At 36.3% G+C, this 22414-nt stretch overlaps 1 protein-coding gene across 1 annotated transcript; it reads right to left on the reverse strand.

Moving 5' to 3' along the window:
- Positions 1-4065: 4065 nt before the first annotated feature.
- RNF103 (ring finger protein 103) lies at positions 4066-22364 on the reverse strand. Its single transcript, XM_063078449.1, has 4 exons — positions 21601-22364; positions 19093-19232; positions 11461-11576; positions 4066-6055 (listed from the first exon to the last, which is right to left on the reverse strand). The coding sequence occupies exons 1-4, from the start codon at positions 21824-21826 to the stop codon at positions 4480-4482; spliced, it is 2058 nt and encodes a 685-aa protein (XP_062934519.1). The 5' UTR covers positions 21827-22364; the 3' UTR covers positions 4066-4479.
- Positions 22365-22414: the final 50 nt, after the last annotated feature.

The raw sequence follows: 22414 nt of genomic DNA on the forward strand, positions 1-22414 counted from the left end.
TATGGTAGGAAAAGCCCTGAACAAGATAGAAAGATAGGATCTTATCTAGAGATTACAAAGAGGCCACAAGCAGCTTGAATTGGCTGACACAATCTTTTTTTTAAAAAAAATTAAAGATGGAGCATACACATTGTTGCCCCCCCTTAACTCCTTACTCAAACTCTTTCCCTGGGCCTGAAAGACATGCAAATTTGAAAGCTGTGTCCTCGTCACATCTTTAACTATCTTGGTTGTCCCGAGTTCCTGATCAACTATTAAGTGGGAATTCCTTCTACTCTACCTGTTGCACAGGGATATTATGAAGTGAAATGATCTACTATATATAAAACATTATTAACTTCTGGTGAGAAGATAGCATAAAAAATTAAGCCAAGAGAAAGTTTAAATTGATCAATCGTTAATCAATAAACTTAATTACTGACAACAGAACAAGAAGAGAATGGTCTAAACATAGAAGATTTAAAAATATCTTTTTAACAATTAAATTTCAATTTTTTCCTCTTCAAATTTTTAATCAGAACCAATAGCGAAAAGGACCCAACACTTCATCTCTTTCTACCTTATGTCTCTTTGGTAAAGTTTTAAGGAATAGTAAAATGACCAAAGAGAAAAACGTGAGAGAGCAAGGAGAAAGGTTACATGAATAATCTGCCAGGCTACCAAACAACATAAAGAATAGACAAAAAGATGTGACTACGAAAAAAAAAAAATCAAGATTTTTGTCTTGGAGCAGGCCATAAATGTTGATATCTTTGTCACTACTAATAAGCACTAAAAATATAATCTTTTGTGTTTTCCACCTATACTAGATAAGTAGTAAAAAGTTTGGTAAAGGGCAAAATTAAAATAGATTCTTAAAATTCAAGCCAACAATTATGCACTGAATATCTACTCTGGATCTAATATGTTAAAAGATATGAGTAGATTACAGCATTACTGTTGACCTCAGCGAGCTTATTATCTTCAAAGAAAGAAAAGACTTACATAAAAAATTATTAGAAAAGACAGTAGAAAAACTCCTGAACAGAACAAATCATGTGTCCTATTATTGTTACAGTTAACCATAGAGTTCAGTAACCACAAAGCCCACATACCTGGAATCTGTAGTTCCTCAAATGCAATAGGTTGTTCTAAGAATTAAAACTTTCTTTTTAAACACAGTTAAAGTTTAGAGTCTGTCAACCTCGAATACTTCCTTCAATTCTCCACCTCCAGGAAAATCTGACAAAAGCATTATTTGCTGTGCTTAACAATTAATGGATGAGTCAAGCTCACCTGGAGACCTGAACCTCTGGCAATTATTTTCCCCCTGACCTCAATGTAGTATTTTTATTGCATGTCTAACGTTCAAAATGTATTGTCTATTTTATGCCATGCACTGAGGACAAATAAAACACTGTTCTTACCATAAAGGAGCTCATCTGAAAAGACACATGCAAGGTTTTAATTCAATGCAGTAAGTATGACAGGCATGTACAAGGTATCACCGGTATACAGGTCACAGCGTGCTCCATTGTTGGTGATGCTAAGTTTGATCACTTGATTATGGTGACATTTACCTGAGTGTCTATTGTATAGATATCTTTGACCCTTTATAAGCCTGATGAGGAAGGAAAGGAGGGTAAAGAAGGTGCAGAATTTCTAGAGAAAGTAGGATCTACCCAGGGAAAGCAGAGAGGAAGAGGTGAGAATACCAGGTAGAGGGGATAGCAAAGCACCAAGCTGCGAAAAGCTGGAACATGGGCCTGGGACACAGCAGTATGAAGCGTCATGATGGGTCTAAGGTAGGCCAGGAGCAGATTATGAAGGGCCTTGAAAACCAGTGTTAAGGAGACTGGTTTAGTTTCCAGGGTAGTGGTCTCCAAAGTATGGTTTACCCTGGAATGCTTGAGAATTTTTAATTACCTTTTAAAATTTCTACCCTTTTCTGTACATTTTATAATAATACACATATACACACATATATGAAGGTACTTCAAAAAGTTCATGGAAAGATTTGTATTATCTTTCATCGTTCCATGAACTTTTTGAAGTACCCTCTTGTGTGTGTGTGTATATATATGTGTGTGTGTATACACACACACACATATATATACATATATAGATGATGTTAACTGAAATCGGGACCTTAACAGGATTGGGAGTAGGGAGAGAGGATGAAAAGCTGTTTTAGACATACTAAGTCCTTAAAAGCATCTAAGACGAGCTATCCAGCAGATAACTGTATACAAAACTGACAACTGGGAGGGGTCTTTGCTTGGACATGTAGATTTGGGGACATCCACTAAAAACATGACAGAAAAGAATGGACCAATGGAAGAACCCTGGGAAACACTAATATTTACATATGATTACTTTTTCAAAAGGAAAATTAGAGCACAAGGACTAGCACTTGCACTGTTACATATTTTTAAGCTTCCAGATATTAACAAAGGAACTTGTTAACTGCTAGACCTTACTATTTCCATTAGTCTGAAAACCAGGCACAATGCACCATGGAGGAAAAAAAAGTTTTTATTAGTAACCTAGCAGCAATTCAGAATGAGATAATTTTGTTTTGGGGGGCAGTCAATTAAAGATTTTAAAAGTCCACCATGAAACTTGGGCACTGTGAAGAAATGGCTGATCACAAGGCTGGACCAGGGAAAACAAAGTGAACCTGGAACACCTTGTGTCAAAAAGCAAAGTGCTTCCAAATTAAAGGAACATGTCAATAGGACATAAGAGCTGGCTTAGAAAGACTCCCACTAGCCAAATTTGGGACACTTTGAGCATCAAAAGGAATAATGAATTTTAACACATAGAATACAAAAAGAATCTGTGAGTCACAGTGATATTCAAAGTGTGAAGAGAAATGGAAAGCTCTTCACAAAAAAATGGCAGCTAACAAATGTAATACGAAGGATGGAATTAGAAAATCCCCATGTTGCAACTCCTATTTAATAACTGATTGATGCAAAGAATCATCAATGAATGTTTAAACCATTGCATTTAAAGATTATTGAGGAACAGTATATTTAATGTCTCACAGGTTCCTTCTTAATTATAAAAGTGAAAAGTATCTTATAATAGAAAGATAAGGCAGATATCACTTTAACAAATTTAGCATCACCAATAACGGAATGACATCATGTGCTGCCTGATGTCATACAAATGGGAAGTACATATCATCTAGGCAATATTCTTGAACTTAAATCTAATCATGAAAGAAACACTCAGACAAATCCAGCATGTAAAGCATTCTATAAGCCAAGTGGCCCGTACTCTTCAAAAATGTTAGTATCAGAAAAGGAGAATTGCTCTAGAGAGAAGGACGAAAGAAAGGAGACTGAAAGAAACTTAGGTCTGAGTTCACAATAAAAACAAAACAAAAACATATAAAGGATATTTATATTTGGGAGCCATTAGGGAGTACAGATTATATATTAGATATTACTGAATCAGTGTTAAATTTCCTGGGTGTGACAATGGTATTGTGGTTATGTAAGAGAATGTCCTTATTCTTAGGAGATGTGTGATACAAGATAACCGAAATTTAATTTTCAAAGAGATCAGCAAAAATGAAAGAGACAAAAAAAAGAAAAAAGATGACTACACACATAGAGGAGATAAAGCAAATACAACAAAATGTGAACATATGGTGAATTAGATAAAGAGAAATGGATGCTCATTGTACTATATTTACAACTTTTCTGTTGTTTTAAAAATTTTCAAAATAAAAAGTTAAGAAAAAAAATCTATGTGTGGCTAATATGCTGTAGTTGCTTTTGTTTAGATGAATGTGCCAAATACTAATAAATTACTTAATACTTAAAAAAAAGCCCACCATGAAATTCTTTTCCATCAAAGCTAACCAAGCTAAAAGGTGGACTAACATCACCTCTGGCCAGTGTCAGCAACATAATTTCTTCTCTTTTTTTCCCCACAGGAGTTAAGAATCTTGTTTGACTTACCTGTAAAATCAACAAATCAGCAAAACACCTACAACATTCAGCTACCTTATCAAAAACAATTTAACACTGGAAAATCTGTAATCTTCTGGTTTTAAAATAATTTATTTCATAGGTCTGTTTTAATTTCATGTTTCAAAGCATACATTATTTAACCAAGAGGTGCTGGACAGAGATTGTAAAAAGGGAAGAAACATTTAGGATAAGAAACCAGCTCAATTCCATTACAATTTGATCCTACCTTATAAAGTCTTGCTAGGATAAATTTCTATTATACTTCTTTTGTGCTTACAAAAAACATTAACTTCTGAATTTCCAATATTGTAAATAAAAATTTTTATAATTAAGTATGCATTCAATTGACACATGAGGCAACCAAATAAATTCTGTCATCAACATTAGCATAATGTGTATTTCCTGTCACGGCACTAACATTAAACTAAACTTCAAACCACAAAAACATTGTGACTAACATTAAAAAGGCAAGCTGTAAGGTACTCAAAGCTTATAAAGGACAAATTGCACATGGTTAAGATGGAACATCATTTGACAAGGGCTGGTGTTGTGCATATGGCTGCTTTTTTTTATAAGAAGGCCACCGGCAAACAGGGCAACAGTGTCGGCCCCCAGCCAACCACATCACAATGCAATTCTGGTGAAACACATGACCACAAGGCAACCCCATTAGCAAACATCCATTTTCAAAATTCTCTAGGCAAACAACACATTCAGTACAGTGCAGCATGTCAGCAGGCCAAGCTAACCAATCAGGTTCCATATCTTCATTAGTATTATACGATCCAAATGACCTCCCCTTCTTTTCATATGGGCTGGTCTGACAATATCTATTGGCACATGAACAAGCCTCAGCATCACAGTGACTTGCTCCTCCTGGAGAATTGTGAACTATGCTTTGTTTATCTTCAAATACTTCCTTCTCACTGCTAAAAGTATCTGTGTTCTCACTGTCTGAGTCATTTTCAATATCTTGAGAACCCTCCGACATTTCCTCTTCAGACTGGACTCCAAGACATTTAAACCGCCACATTGGTAAGTTTTTTATATAATCAGTTGGTATCAGAGGGTGAAGCCAAAGGTCAGGGAAAGCTAACCGTTCTAAGAATAAGTCGGGGTCTTCGTCCCAATCAGATTCTACAGGAAAGTTCTGAAAAGAAGCAATCGGGTGGAAGAGGTAGCTGGTGTACCAGTCCCACAGACTTGATAACCATTCTAAGTTATTGGCATTGACTTCATCGTTGTTGTTGTTACGCCGTCTCTTCTTCTCAAAGTAATCAATTAGTAAGCCATGTCCAAGGTATGTACTGAGAAACAGGGCCGGGTGAGAAGAATAAAACATCCAGTCTGCCCTCACCCATGACGCCAGTGTGGTTGTATTGGAATATCTCAACAATTTTAAGCTATATTCATAAAAGCTATCTAAGTAAGGTAGCTGTAAAAAGCCCAACACAGGTAGCCAGGAAATAATTAACAGAGAATTATATGTCCCTAAAGTGCTTATGAGAACCACAAATCGCTTTATGGTAGCTCCTTGTGTAATAAATAAGTCCATCCAAGCCATAAGATTAACTAGAACCAAGCTCAAAACAAACAGATCATTCACTTCAGGTTGTAATGAGCGCAAAAATGAATCCATGGCCTGAAGGGATATAAATTCACCTGTGTGGTTTCCATATCTGTAAATTCCTTCAGGAGTTCTAAGTATGTATGATGGCATGTTATATATACCAATATCTGTCATATAACTCTTGTTGTCCCAATTTTCCACATTAACAAAAATAAACTCAACTCTTCCAGTAAACTTTATACTTAGTGCAGAAAAGAAAGCTGGGGGTTGGTCAAGGTTTGCAAATAGGTATATTTTTACCCAATACTGATCACTTTTATTCCATTCTTCTTTCAAACGTTCAGCATTATAAATGGTTTTAATCCGAGAAGCTGCATGAGCAGTTATCCACTTAAAAATGTGCTCTACTTCAATCTTGCGTCCACTGTATTCTTTAAGCATAACTTTCCCTTTAGAAGTACTTGTTTGTGGAACAGACATAATGAGTGTGGATCTTACCCAGCCTCTTCTCCTGCAGTATCTGTAAGAGAGTAAACTGTGAATAAACAGCTAGGCTGCTGTGCAAACCATTTATCCTCCCCTGATGAACTTCTTTAGTATTTCTCTCCCCCAAACCAAATAACCTCCAAATAATCAAAAAATGGTACCAATACTTGGCAGTTGTGCAAAAGGAAAAAGCAAGTTCTTTTTATGTAGTTGGTTTCATATTTCTTTCTTCCTTTATTTTTTTTTTCCCAAAGGTGTATTTTGAAAAGCTTTGAGTCAAGGGAATCAGGAAATACGTCAGCATTTCTTATGTACCTACTATTGCATTATGTGCTGATAAGATCCAAAAGATTAACAGGAAAATAATTTCTGCCCACAAGAAATCTAAAATCCTATTAAAGAGACAAAACAGAAATACAAAACTATATATATTTTATTGCTTAATAATGCAAATGAAGCACAAAGAAAGGGAATATCATTGGGAGTTTGAGCTAGTAAAAGTTTCATGAAAGGTTTGGGAATTGAACTAGGTCTTGAAGAATGGTTAGAATTCAGATGGATGGACAAGAGAGAAGTAAATAGATTATTCTACACACTGAGTCCCTGATTTGGTGTAAGCTCTTTCAAAGAAGGAGCCATGCTGTACCCATTTATTTACTCAAGCACATACCACAATGCCTGACCCACACAGGCGCTCTTACAAAGTAACCGTACAAAAGCTAGAAAAGACCAACTGCAAGCCTGTTTTTTGTATTCTCTTATCCCTTCAACGAAGACCACAAAGAGGAGTATTTAACAAAGGAAACAAAGACAAAGCATTCCGAGTAAGAGATTCACTCCAAAAATGATTCCCATTCTGCAGCAGAGTGAATATAAAGTCATTTGGTTGGATTTATCCAATAGGGTCACGACTCTACTCCTTTTGGAAATGGACAGATTCTTGAAATAAAATTTCTGATATCCATTTTGCCCTAAAGAACTAGGTGACAAATGAAAAGATGAAAACTGAAAACAACTGTTGTATTACAGTGGAGTATAAGTGAAAATATTTTCTTTTTTTTTTTTTAAAGTTCTTTTTTTCTCCCAAAAACCTGCCTTATGGAATTTTATATGTAAAATTTACTTCAATAAAGTTGTAAAAAAGAAAATCTACCATGTGGATACATTTTGTTCAGTACAAATTTCCAAATGGATAGTAATAAACATTTAATTTCTTATTTTTCTACTCAGAATATTGATATGAAAATCATAGATGTTATGCTTTACTTAGTAAGCATGGATTATATTTCATTAAATTAAACAAGCATATTACACATTCATGTGATCAGATTAAGAAAGAGCAGTCTTGACATATGTGGTATATGGTATTATGATGATGACCAGTTTTATCTCAAAAATTTTGTGATATAATTTAAGATGAGTGAAGACAACATGTTACGTCTTACAGACTATCTGCGTAACTCTGAATCACAGGCCATGACTCCTAGCTTCTTGTTGAGTTGATTCTCTTCCTTAACATAGATTCCATTAATATCAATATCATTAATATCAATGTTGTTTTAACGGAAATGGTTTGAAAAGTATATATTCTTACAAAAAAGTATTTTCTATCCCTTAACACTGTATTTGTCCAATGCAAAATAATTCATTGACATAAATTCTATTTTTACCCTCACCAAAAAAAAGCAAGTCACACCATATAGATAATTGCCTTATTTACATCTTAAATATCTTTAAGTACCTTTACTGTTTTAATTACACATGATACCTGCCATGACACATTTCTACCCTTGGTCATTCTTTTTATCCTCCTATAACTACCCTGGCTTCTGATTTGTCATAAATTAAATAAGTCTTTCTGACAGAAAACCTTATTCTGTAAAGTGGATAAGATCTTAGTGTACATACTTCTTCATGTAAGAAAACAAACATTTTGTGTGCTTTCTTTTTAGTTCAGAGCTGAGTAATATTTAAGGTTTATCATTCTAGATTTTTTTTTTTTTTTGGCAGCTGGCCAGTATGGGGATCCGAACCCTTGACATTGGTGTTAGTTACAACAGTGTGCTCTAACCAACTGAGCTAACTGGCTAGCCCCCATAGAGTTTGAGAGTACCCAAAAGAAGAAAATTCCATATCTCATCATTATATCTTTCAAATTAAATCACATTTCCAGACTTGAAAAAAATCTGTGTTTTGTAAGTATTATTGTAAGGCTACTGCAATAGTACTACCATAGTACTACAAGGCTATTTATCTAAACACTGGTCTAAAGAAATCCAGAACACAAATATAATAAACCATATTAATTTTAAAATTCCACTGCTAAACAGAAATGAAGACTAATGTATATATTTCTTTTTAAGAATAATGTTGTATTACCTTACATCAATATAAAAACTTTTACTGCCAATTAAAAAAAAAACTATTTAAAAGGTCTGAATAAATTAAATGACAATACCATGAAAATATACTCTAGTTCTTAAAGCTTTTGAGTTCTCAGAGAATTTTAAGACTGAAAATGATAGAAAACTTGGCTAGTGAGTATTGGTATTCCAGTTTCTAGTGCGGCATACTATATTTAAAAAGAAACCTTGCTATTTCTGTTTATATAATGCGGTTTCTTCAGATGAGGTCGCTGGCCTCCTTGGCTTTCCTGGGGCTCTCTCCATTCCCTCCTTCTCTTCCCCTTCCCTGCTTATTCCATCCACCCCCAACCCTGATACTCCAACCATTAGCTTTCCTAGCCCGTTTATCGCTCAGCTCCTGCAACTCCCATGTCCTCCATCTCCTTTTTACTACTACGCACCCTCTTCAACTCTTTGTAGATACACACAGAAATACCACCTCACCTCCTACTTTAAAAAAAAAAAAAAAGAACAGATCATGGACCTGGCAGGCAGGAAAAGCCCCCTGAAATAGATCTCCTGGTTGGAGAACAAGAGGAGGTAGAGCCAGGCAAGGCCACCTGGGCTGGGTATACATGGAAAGAAATTAAAACTGCTACAGCTGGACAGGGTCAGAAGCTGCCCAGAATGGTGGTCCTGAATCTTCTCAGGAGAGCTAAACAGGTCAGGAAGGCACAGCTGTACAACAGGACCAACGTTATCACAGGAGGCTGCCCCAGAGGCCACCCAGATAAGGGACTGCAGTCAAAGAAAGCAGTACAGATAGCAGAGTTCAGAGTTTTGGCATTTTTAAAAATTTGAGATCCAGATGATGACTCAATTACTCAATATATGATTAAAACACTTCCTGAATAACTATTCTCTAATCAGTTACACCCTTCATTAAAATTCTGAAAACGCTTTTCTCTGTCTCTGTATTTTATTCTTCTGTACCTCCATAGCTATCAAAAAAAAAAAAAAAAAAAAAAAAATGACCCTGACTAAATACAGCTTCTATGGCAAGAACAGTTCATATTCCAGTTGGAAGATTTTCCACATGAGGAGACATGAACACAACAATATAGAAACTGTTACAAGTTACTGTGCATCAAAATTATCTCTATGATGAAACTAAAGATGAGAAGTGCTTCTTTAATGAAAAATTATAGCTGCAATCAACAAAAAAGCAAAGAGTTACTTAAAAAAAGATGCCTTTAATCATAAATAAGAGGTAGCATTATTTGAAAATGAATATAAATAATTTAGAGGAAAATATCTGGAGGTACCTTATATGTAGTCTTCACCTAGTATGGAATCAGAAATAGCTTTTCAGAAGAAAAGCTAGTATGGAATCAGAAATAGCTTTTCAGAAGAAAAGCTAGAAAAATTTTGTGCCAAAATCTACTGGACTGAATTAGGACACTTTTGATGCATTTTATTCTATAAGATTACACTAAAAAAACAACTATTCTTTCAATTAAAAAAAACCTACTATTTCTTTCAGTTTTTCATGTTTAATAGATTGTCTTCATTTTATGTTGTGCTTAGTTTATTTTTTGTGTATTAATGTTATCTAACAACTTATATTAGACTGCAATGTTTAACCTTTATATTTTTAAAAATTTGCTTTTACTTGCTATCTTCCACTATATTTATAAACTACAGTGTGTGAAAATTAATTCTGAATATTTTTCAATAAAATACTGATATTAATATTGACTTTTGGGATTATCTAAAAAAAATATCAAAATATCAGCACTATCAATTTGTTCTGGTGTTGCAATCATCAGTCAGGGGAGAAAGATTTTGCACTTAGACTGTGTTTGGGACTGATGAAATCAGACCAAATGTTAAGGCCTTTGGTAAACAGAGGATGGAAATAAGAATGATTTCCTTTTCATAAGAACATTAAGACTTAGGCTGTCTTGGACATTTCAACAACAGACACTAGGATGGGAGCAAGATTCTGTGGTAGATAAGAATGGGAGCTTTGTGGGTAGATAAGGAGATGAAATGTGAGTTAAGGGATACAGGAATTTCCCTTCCTATCTCAGACTTTTAGGAGAGCTACTACCATAGATCTCACCCTATTACTAGTGGGCAAAACAAGGCTTGTGAGAAGAGAGGTAAATGCAGGGCAAAGGGAAAGGAGTTGTAGCAATGGTTTAGGAGGGTTTTCTAGTACCAATGGGTTGTCCACTATTGCCAACACATATAAAGGGCATAGGTAAGTCAGGCATATCTACCTACATTAAAAACTACCTAATATTGTGGGTTTTTCTACATATATATCATATGCCTCCTTCTCAGCACAAAACAAAACATGCTGTACATGCTAATCTTTTATTAAATATTAATCAAATAGATAATTAAGTGAATGAATGACTATAAGTTATAACTTGGTGGCATTGGAAATGGAAATAAAAAGCATTTCAGAGAAATAATGTTATACTAAAACAAGAAATAATGTAACAGACAGAATACTGAAGATGACCAAAAAAAGATACTTCTGAGGATTCCTGTTTGAGAAAATGGAAAACAAAACAAAACAGGAAAGGTAGAAGGAGAACATAGTTGATTAAAGAAAAAGAGGATGAATCTTAATTTTGAACACTATATAGTTTTAGGGAAAAACAATGTATCTAGTGATAGCTGTAGAGCACATAGAAATGAGCAGAGAAATGCAAACTAGAGGTCAGAATTACAAAAAAAGATGCAGATTAGCAAAGAGATGTCACCTAAAGCCATGAATGTGCTGAGATCTCTTCGGAAAAGAAAATCAAAACAAAAAGTACTGAAGAATATTCTTGAGAAATACCCCCAATAGAGAGATCACAGAAAAACCAGAGACAGAGAGAACGGAGGGAGATCTCAAAGAGAAAGTCAGCAACTGCCAGTTTACCAAAAACTATTCATCAAGCACCTGTGTAACTAACAGTGTGCTAAACATTGTAATTAGCTTTCAGTTCAAGCAGACTTCTAATATCACTGTCTTTATTAAACAAGAAAGACCCTGATCAGCACTCAAATTCTAAGAATTGCCTAATCAACTTACCTGGGATCACTGGAACAGTTAAAAGTGCCTGTACGTATTCCAAATCTTGACACCTTTTTTACCATTTTCTCCCAGTGAATTTTACCCACCAAGGGACTTCTGTCATTTGCTATGACCTATTTCCCAAAAAAGAAAAAAGGAAACTTTAATTACCTAAAACAGAGTCAAATCAACCACTTATAATCTAATATATGAATTATAAAATAATTTTACTTTTTTGGAAAAGATTTTTTTCCCCAGTTTTTTGGGGTACTTTTTTTGGCAGCCAGGCGGTACGGGGATCCGAACCGTTGACCTTGATGTCATAAGGCTGCGCTCTAACCAACTGGGCTATCCAGCTAGCCCCCCAGTTCTTGTTTACTATATCATCATATTATCACTTTAATTCTTATAGAAGCAATAACTGTCCACCTGAAAAAGACTTAAAACACTGAATACAGTACATTAAACTCCCACACTCTGTGGCATTTACATAAAGGGGAAGTCAAAACCATATTAAAAAGCTAAACATATTCTTTACCATGTGGCCTCTTAATTCTCTAGAATTAAGTTACACAGAAAGAAAATGGCCCTTAAAGTCATTTCTCTTTGCTCTGAAAAGAAAAATGTAAACAATAATCCAAATAAAGCTTACTAAAAATTATCATGTGTGAGTTTGACGAGTTCAAATTTCACTTTTTTCAAAGTATAATTACGGAGCCAAGAGTCAACCACATGTTTTCTATTAAACTATGCCTTGACTAAATCAACTACTTCTATGGCTTCTTTCTTAACAATCATAAAAGGTTCTAACATATAAAAACAATTACCATAATTAATTTTACATTGTTGAAATTCTACTTCAAATTTGCAAATAGCTTCAAACACAATTAGTATTAGGAGAGGAAAAAGATTTTTAAAAAAAGAAAGAAAAAAAATCCTAAATTAACCTTCAAAATATGTAATGACTCTCTTACTTATATATGTCAGCCTTTCTATTCGTAATTAACATGTTTTCCGTTTGTCTCTTAATCTTCCTGCCTTGAAATAAGACAGAATTTCAATGAAGATACCAGTAAAAAACAAAAAATATTAAAACAAAAACACTAAATGGGAATTTAAAGGAAAGCCAAGAACGTCTAAAGTCATCATAAAATCATCTGTTTGATTTATTAAGTCCAGGCTATATGTACCAAGTTTATTTTCATAAACGCTATATAACTGATACTATTCAATTCAAAATTACAACACAATACTCTGGGGGCCTCTAATCTTTCTGGGAGGAAGACCATTTTCATGTTGACAAAGCCTCCAGGAAGTGAAGTTCCAGGTGGGTATGTAAAAGGCATGCTAGCAGTCAACTCCCTGGGAGAGGCAAGAGGTGGTTCAGCTCCTCGTCTGTGGCCTCCCTGCTGGAAATTCTAAGAAATGTCAGAGAGCAACAGGAATGAAGACAGCACATGGTGATAACAAGTGAACTGAAGTTCACGTTATGTGCCAACAGTGGTCCAGTAACTCCCTGCAATATACCACAGATACTACCATCCTCATACTTACAGAGATACATGTGGGTACTTGAAAAAATTCATGGAAAAATTGAGTTACAAGATAATATGTTTCTTTCTATGAACTTTTTGAAGAATCCTTGCACATGCATATGTTATATCTTGTAACATAACTTTGATGCTTAATAAATACACATACACACAATTTAGGGCATTAAGCAAAGAGTTTTGATAGTACTTTTTAATGAAAATAAATGGTCTTATTGACGTAGATAGGAGTTCTTATTCCAACACTCAGATGGCTGAAGTAAATAAGAGGAGGGCAATTTGAAGACACGATCTTAGTAAGATGAAAACTCTTTTTGAGGAGGTTCACACCAGTTATATTACCCAATCAGTCCCTAGCTTTCACATTTTTCCCTAGTCCAAAAGTGCTTTATAAGTTTTACCTGAGAATCAGGAGATCAAGAAAGGCAGACTTTTTTTCTTTTCTTTTTCTTTTGCTACCACTCAATAATCAATATGGTAGTTCTTCTTTCAGTCAAGTAATCAAAGAAATCTTGAACTTTTTTTTCAGATTCCTTAGAAGGATTAAGAAATGTTTGTGCAATCATATCACCATACGCCCTGCTCTTTGCCCTCTCTTTTTGTTGTTGTTCATATCATGTTGTTTATTTTGTTGCTCAAATTCATTCCAGTTTGGTTTGCCCTCTTCACACATTTTTCCACTTCTTGATCAAGGTTGCAAACAACCCAAACATTTCAGGTCTTTGTTTATAATAACACTGTCTCAAGGAGTTAAAAGCTTGCCTCTGTCAATGTAAGTATGGCCCTAAGTGTAAGGGCATCATTTAGTGAAGATCTTGTTTACTGCACCGGTGTCTTTAGTACTTATGATAAGAGCTCCAGTACTAGGAAATAAGAATGTCTCTGTTCCTAGGCAGAGACAGCAAAAGTGAATGAAGAGAGTTGGAAACATTCCTGGGGCAGGTACATGACAATGTTCAACCCCACGCCCTTATTTATTCAGCAAGCTGTTCTACCATCTGCTTTTGAAGAGTTTAAGGATCCTGAAAGAGCTACATGAGCATGTAAAGGCCCTAGGCACTTCATGAAAGCATTTTATATAACTCTATAGCTGTATCTATGCACTTAGAAATTGTTTTGTCCCGGGCCCGCCCCATGGCTCACTCGGGAGAGTGCGGAACTGGATGTGCCGAGGCTGCAGGTTCGGATCCTATATAGGGATGTCTGGTTCGCTCACTGACTGAGTGTGGTGCAGACAACACCTTGCCGGGGGTTGCAATCCCCTTACTGGTCAAAAAAAAAAAAAAAAAAGAAATTGCTTTGTCCAATGCCCTATATAGTTACATTATTCAACTAAAGGTTTACTATAAATTAAATCTGGTGGAGGTTGAATTAATGCCCAATATAAAAATATTAATATTTTCACAAAATAACTCATCTGGTTGATGACACGGTACAACAAAATACTCTAAGCCTATTACTACTGTGTCACACAGGTAGGAGTCCTCAATTTCCAATTTATAGTTCATATCCTAAAAATTTGCACGATGATCCTAATTGCTGGTCTCATTAAAAGAGGAGATATATTCCTCGGCAGTTCAGGAGGAGGTTGCATTCTCTGGGGGAATATTTTCAGACCAGAAAAAAACTGGACGAAAGTACAGCCTGACTTCCAGGTCTGGAACAGACTTAGCAATACAGGCTAAAGTGAAGCAATCTTTCCATTGCCCTTCCCAGGGTATGTCTCTCTAACTGGCATCTCTACACCTGCTCACCATTGTATTCCTTGCAGCTAACGCAGTGCCTCACTCATCTGGATGCTCATTAAATATTTAAGTTGAACTAAACTATTGCAGCTTTTTACAGTTTAGTAACTCATTCTTCTACTTCTGATTACACAGACTGTCTAAAGGAAAGACTCCGAGTTTTTTATTTCTATCATAATGAAAGTCACTTCCCCAGCAACCTGTCATCTGGAATGTTTTCTGGACAAATGTTAGCATAAATAGTACCTTGCTATGCAATTGCATGTCAATGTTCTTGACCCCAGTCAGACATAAAGCATCCAATTCAGAGCATTAAAAAGTACACGTTTGCTTACTTTCTAGAGGTGAGTTTATTACAGATCAGAACATTCAGCATATTCCTTTTAATAGTGTTAATCCCCACACAACATCCAGGCTTAATTAACCAATGTAACTTCTTGAAACAACAGGAGTACTGTGTTATGATATTTTCTGTGTTTCTCAACATTTCATTATAACAGGAGTTTCTACTTTCAAAATCATAGACCAACCTAAGTATATATATATGCAAACTGTATAAGAAATCATTAAAAGTGAGAATGAGTGACTGACAAAAACTCAATGGCATTTTAATTTTTTTTTTTTTTTTTGGTATTTATACTAGCTTACTTCAAGCATAAACACAAATAAAAATTTTTCACCAATAAAAAATACTGATTTGCCACATGTTTTACCTCCAGAGTAGTGTCAAGTTAGAATCTCCCTAAATGAAACTGATGTCTAGGAACAAAGACAAACAAGTTTAAAAGCAGCCATTAGCTCTTTTCAGACAAACAGGAAATACATTAACATAATACCTCAGTAAATATTGACCCAAAGCTTTCTGTTAAATCATATGATGTTTTTCACTGCTACCTGAATTCCAGTGACTTTAAATTCCTTATGATGTGACACTGCCAGTAGGGAACAAATATATCTTTCTTTGAACTATGACGAAAGTCAAAACAGAGAAATAGAAATGTTAAGAGGAGGATAAATCCATAAAAATATTTTTCACTTCAGAAGCCTATCCACTGTGCCATCTGACTCTCTGACCAAGAGTCTTCTGAAAGAAAAGTAACCATCTTCTATTTCTGATTCCAAGAAGACTGGGTGGCGGGAGAACCAAAGAATCCATGAAACCAGAAAATAAATAGCTAATGAAAGATATGAACTTATGTTAGGAACAAAGATAGATAACTCAGGATGTCAGAAAGAACTGTTAGGATAAAAGAGGACTTGGTTCTTTATGTATTACATAATGTATTATCGGTAAAGGTATCACACATACTTTACTACCTTTTAAACTAAAATTAGTTCTGTTCACCTCAATTACAAAGAACATAGAATAGATAAGGAAAAGCCTGACAATCTGAAAAGGATTGAATTAGTGGGATCAATGCATCTTATCTATGAAAACACTCTTCACGGCCTTTAAAAAAAAATGACAGAAAGAGCAAACAAATTAGTCAGCTTCTTTTAAAATAAACAGAAAAGAAAAATAATTCAAATGGTTACAAGTTGAATTCTTGAAAATTATCTTTTACAAGAGATTGAGTAAATATCACCTGAGCTGAAAGAATGGCAAGCAACTGAGAGAATACTTTTCTCTTTTGTTTCTAGCAGATATTTTCAATTTTAAATAGAGCTAAAAAACAAAACAAAACCCAATGCTCTTTTAAGAGCTTAAACCACGGTGTCAAGGACAGGGTTTCAATCTCACTTTTCTCAGCTGTCCTGCCAGAGATCGTTCTCCCAGACCAAGCCAGCCATTTGACAGATGTAAGCCACTGGCCCCATGGAACACAAGCCAGATAGTGGTGATCAGTGCAAACCCTGAGCGTCACTGGAAAAGTGTGTCCTACTGTATCATTTCCATACACAGAAAACCAAATAAATACATTCCATTTTTCTTAGGAGTCATTTTTCAACTATTGATACCTATGAGGTTTAAAAAAATGTTTTCAGAGAAAAATAATTTAAGGACTAGAATTTACAATGCTAACACTCACTACCATTATTTGTTTTTCACTTTATTCAAGAGTCACCTTATCAGAGAACTCCTTGCCACTCTTTGTCTCCTTAGCCTGCTTATTTTTCTTCTTAGCACTTTCTACTAACTCATATATTAGATATTTATTTGGTGTCTGCTTCTCCCAACTAGAAAATGAGCTGCCTGAGAGCAAGGACTTAGCCTGGTGTGTTCCTGAGAGCAAGAACAGGGCCTGGCACACATGTATCTGCTGAATACACTGATGAATTCTGTCACATGTTAAGGGAATTTAGATTAATCTATGGATATCTTTAATAGGACATTAAAAAATAGTAGATCATTTATAAGCCAAGAATATATTCTTAACTAGTAAACTAGTACGTATGTGTTGTCTATTGGCAGCATTATATATACCCAAAGAATTTCCAGACTTTTGATGTGGCTCTTCCAAGTTTCGAAGGTTCTCAGCATCTCCACCGTTCATTTCCACGGGATCAGTCAGCGTGGGTGACAAACAGACACTAAACACAGGGCAATGGGACTGGCTACTTAACTCAATCTCAGTTAACAAATCTAAAATTATCAAAACCAGTAAAGCTTCCTTGATTAGACTATTAGAAATAGGACCGGCCCCGTGGCTCACTCGGGAGAGTGCGGTGCTGATAACACCAAGGCCCCGGGTTCGGATCCCATATAGGGATGGCCGGTTTGCTCACTGGCTGAGCGTGGTGATGACAACACCAAGTCAAGGGTTAAGATCTCCTTACTGGTCATCTTTTTAAAAAAAAAAAAAAAAAAAGACTATTAGAAATAAACACAAGGGAGAAACATGGAATAATAATTTACTTATAAATCAAAGCTTTAAAGAAGCTACAGCTTATTTTTCAATACCAATTAACTAACACAGAAATAAACCAGAATTTGAATTGATAATATATAGAGTGCTCCTATATCCTCCCAGATTCTCCTTTTGCTGAACATAGAAACTACTACATTAGATTAATCTTGAGGGTAAAAGGTCAAATGCAATAGGAAGGTTACAATACAGAAAAGGCCATGGATATCCAACACAATTTCAGAAAGGATGCCCAAACCTCACCCTTTAGCACAGTGGATTATAGTATTATTCCATCCTCTCTAGATGCGTATGTATTTATTTGAGGCCATGTGCAATAGAAAACCTACCTATTCACAATCGTACTGCCATTCAGTGGTAGTACCAGAAGTGCAACTAAGGTCTCTGAACTCAAAGCTTTTTCTACCATATATTGCAGTCTTTGTTCTCAGAAAAAAATATGGAGAAAAAGCCATTTTAATTTTCATACCTTGAATCAAACTTTGCCAGCCCCAGTATGAAACGATAAGAGCACTGGACAGGAAATCAGGGTACCTGGGATTTGATCTCAGTTCAATATTACAAACTAGTCCCATGACTTCAGGCAAGCTACTTCACTTCTCAGAGCCTCAGAAAGAGCTAGTCTGATATGATTTCCAAGATTCAGACATTCACAGGCTGCATTCATAATTTTAGCCACATTCATGCTGTTAATTTACTTGATATGTTACCTTAAGTGAACTCACATTTTAAAAATTTAAACAATTTAGGCTTGTCCTCAGCAATATTTATGAAATTACATGTTCAATATAATATAGTTTCCTAGTTTACATTAAAATACACAAACGATAACGTGTGCTCACTCATTTACCACAAACCACACTTTGGGAAGCATAAAAGATGATTTTTAAGGTCTTTAGTAGCTCTAAAATTCTAATATGCTGCTAATTAAGTCTCACGGTTTTCATATAAAAGCTAGAGTTAAAAATTATAATCTCATAATGATAAGCAAAGTAATGAGCCTCCTCATTCCCCACAACAGCTCCTCCACTGTAGTCACAAAGTTGGCTATTTCTCTAATAGAAGGAGTCCTTTACTTTTTCTTTAGGGTTCTTCCTTTAGATACAAAAATTGTTTGGGCTACTAAGTTCAAAACTGGAGTTAATAAAAACTGAGGAAGCAGTGCAAATCACTAAATAAAAGAAATATATATGTGTGTTTCTCACTTCAGTGAAGATCCAACAACTAAAATGGATTTGCTTCTGCTGATTCTAAACAAAAAAGTTGACCCTCTTTCCTCAGCTTTCTTTCCCACTCTTCAATTTTCATTTTCCTTAGTCTGTAAAACCTCTTTAAGAGGATACTGGAGCCTCCTATAAGAATTGAAAATTCCTAAGGAGCATGACACAGGTATGCAGAAGTGTCACTGGCTTGTACACACTATTTTAGTAAAAAGAATTTCTCTTTTAAGGTTATCAAATTATCAAGAACTATCACTGCTTCTGATACCTGAACCAGCCAGATGCCATCTTTTGTGTCTTCTACAAGCTCATAGAAGTGCATTTCACCACTGAAATTGGTACTAGATACAGATTCAGATGCTTCTTCTTCCTTGAGAGCAGAATAGAGCTCACCCTCCATCAAGTCACCTGAAGAAAGGAAAAAAAAAACACTATAAGATTTCAAAAATTCCATGTTCCCAACACCGATGATTAATTCCATTTTATACTATTAAGGTTCATGTCATTGTTCTTTACTGTACTCTACAGAAAAGAACAGTAGAACCGAATACACCCATTTAAGATTCATACACTCAATAAATATGTAATGCGAACCTACCATGTGTCAGGCAAAAGTGAACAAAACAGACAAAAATCCATCTCTTACAGAAAAGAATTTACATTCTAGAGGGGTCATCACATAATTATTAGGAAACTACTGAATTTGTATCAGTCCAAAAAGCCATCACAATATTTAGTTTTGTGCACATGTCCAGACTTCATATAATTTTTAAACAGTGTGGTTTACATGCTTCTGACTTAAAAGATTTAGAAATGGGTTCACAGAATCCGCCATTAACCCTGTTTAAAATAGCAACAGGGTTTATATGACTTGATGGTTAGAACATTACCTATTAGAACAAACTCCATATTCATACATAAATTTGCAGTGTAAATTTAGAGCTTGTACCAGCAAACAAAAACGAAAGGAAAACACTAATATCAAATTATTTTAACTTTTGCCTTAAATATTAAACAGTGAGAAATCAGTACTGCACCACTATAGCAGCAAAACCATTCTCAACGAATAGTTAAGTTTTAAAGTTAAATTGCCATACCAAGACTTCTCTGATATAAAACGTGTGATCTGAGTCATATTTTTGTGGGCTATGTATATTGTTTAGATTATATGTGGACTCCTTGTACATTCAATGTGACACATTTTTAGGACTAAAGGCAATAATAAATAAAAGTCAAAAGAAAAAAAATGTGTGATCAAATTATTCCACCATAAAAAATTGATTTGGCTTTGGCAGTTAAGACATTTCTCATTTCTTAACTTTACTTTTAACATCTTTTACTTTAGTTAACTCCCTTTCTTTCCCTGAGGTAGAAATAAAAGTCACCATAAACCAGCCAGTAAACAAGACGAAAGAATAACACAAGATTTCATATTTTCTCTAAAGAAAAATTTATTTCTTTTTGCAAAGAAGGTTTTGCAGAGAAGGTTCTCCTCCTCTACCCTAGTAGTGAGGTATGAGTTTTAGAACCCTTAACCTACAAGTAAGCAAGTGTTAAACTGCTGGGGAATTCGTATTCTTGTTTATCACACTGCATGGCTACAGGTTACTAAATAAGGAAAAAAAATTGTAAAAGATAAAGCTGACAGACATACTTGAAACAACAAAAAAAGATAACCATCAGTTTCAACTGTTTTCTACAGCAACCCAGAATGCCTTTCTCAAATTACATTTCCCTTTCAGAAAGCACAGTATATATAAACAAAGATATACTTTGTCTGCCAGTGAAAAAAAATTAACCATACTTCTCACCCAACCTACCCCAAACCGACAGTTACTGAAAATACTTTAAGACGTTAAATATTCTCTTAGGCTACTTCCATTCCTCCACCTACTGTGATGCAGCAGTGCCTGTGACACAAGACAAAAGAGAGTGTACATCCAAGATACAAAATTTTTAAAAAGAATACTGATAGAAATATAAATTCAAAACAAACAAGTCAGGGCCGGCCTGTGGCTCACTCAGGAGAGTGTGGAGCTGATAACACCAAGGCCATGGGTTCAGATCCCATATATGGCTGGTTAGCTCATTGGGAGAGCGTGGTGCTGACAACACCAAGTCAAGGGTTAAGATACACTTACCGGTCATCTTTAAAAAAAAAAAAAAAAAAAAAAACCAAGGTAGTCATTCACACAAAATATCCACCACATTTTCACCAAAGTAGGAAAAGCTACAACTGTTCAGTGCACACTTTAAACTCATAATTTAACATTTAAAATCTTAGGCCCAAATGCCTCTTTGAAATTAAGTATTCCAATGATGTTTTCCCCTCTGGGTAGCTAGCTATTACTACTGTGACAAATATTGCTGCTTACAGATAACATCTTGAAGTTTTTCTTTTATATTTCACATCTTAAGAATTTCAACTGACAAATAATCCTTTCCAGTTTGCAACTGATTGACATCCCCAAATTTTGAGAAAATCACTCAACTTAGTAAACAATTCTAAGAAGCTACCTGTGAAACTGTCATTTTAAAGTAACCTTAGAAAGACCCACCAACACCTCCACAAATAATTTCAGCCCCTTTCTCAAAACTGTGATTCACATATTTTATTGTAGAAAACCTGGACAAAGAAAATCTGGGCAGCTCTCCGAGCAGTCTGTTTAACTCTTCCAGGGAACGCCTTATTCTAGGGAAGAGCCAGGTATGAGGAGGTCGCCCTCTCTCCCAGGCGGAAGGGACCCCGGGGGGCAGTTGGAGGACTGATACTCGCCTGACTTTTCCACCAGTTCCCGGACATCCTTCTTCTCGGGCAACCCCGAGTAGCCCAGCCCCCGGCACTCCAGAATGGTCTTCAGCTTCTTGAAGCTTAGCGCCACCGGATCCACCAGCTGGGTGGCAAAGATGCCAGTTTCATACCACACAATGGCCTCAAAAAACCTGGCCAGGACGAACAAGACCAGAAAATAGAGCAGCAAGAAAAACAGCTTCAGCCACATCTTCCCCGGTGCCTCCTCTCTTTCCAGAGAGCTCGGAAGGTGGGACAGAGGAGAGTCGAGGGCGGGGAATGGGGATTCACGGCTGCCCGGCCGAGGGCACCGTCACTGGCGGGCCATCCCCGCGAAGAGGCAGGTGGATCGGGGTCTCCACGCGGGGGTGAGGAAGAGACGACGAGGGCAGAGTCGCCGAGCCTCGCGCCGGGCCTTCAGTCAAGAGGGGAGAAAAATGAAGGGGAAACACTCACCCCCCCATCCATTAAACAGGAAAGGCGAGGGGCGCGAGGAGAGCCCGCGGGGAAGAACAAAATGAGGGACGTTTCCCGGCCGGGGGCAGCGACCCAGGTGGCGGGGTCGGCCTCCAGAACCGTAAAACCTCAAGGAGGAGGGGGAGAGGCCAAAAATTAATTCAGATCCACAAAGCGGGGGTCCTGGCGGCAGGCCGGGGCCCGAGGGTCGGTGGGGCCGGGAGGCGGTTGGGACCGGCCGGGCTCCCCAGCGGCGGGTCAGGAGGGCGCGGCGCTCGGCCCGGCCAGGCCTGGGACCCAGCGCGCCCGGCGCGGGGAGGAGCGGCCGCCGCAGCGCCGCGCC

This window comes from Cynocephalus volans, chromosome 14 (genome assembly GCF_027409185.1).
Source record: "Cynocephalus volans isolate mCynVol1 chromosome 14, mCynVol1.pri, whole genome shotgun sequence".
In the NCBI taxonomy this organism is placed as follows: domain Eukaryota; kingdom Metazoa; phylum Chordata; class Mammalia; order Dermoptera; family Cynocephalidae; genus Cynocephalus; species Cynocephalus volans.

Excerpts from the sequence above, each read along its gene's own strand:
- RNF103 (XM_063078449.1), bottom strand. The coding sequence starts at position 21,826 with ATGTGGCTGAAGCTGTTTTTCTTGCTGCTCTATTTTCTGGTCTTGTTC. Across the intron at positions 19,233-21,600 it reads GGAACTGGTGGAAAAGTCAG|GTGACTTGATGGAGGGTGAG; the intron begins GCGAGTATCAGT and ends TCCTTTCTTCAG. Across the intron at positions 11,577-19,092 it reads ATGGCATCTGGCTGGTTCAG|GTCATAGCAAATGACAGAAG; the intron begins GTATCAGAAGCA and ends TTTGGGAAATAG.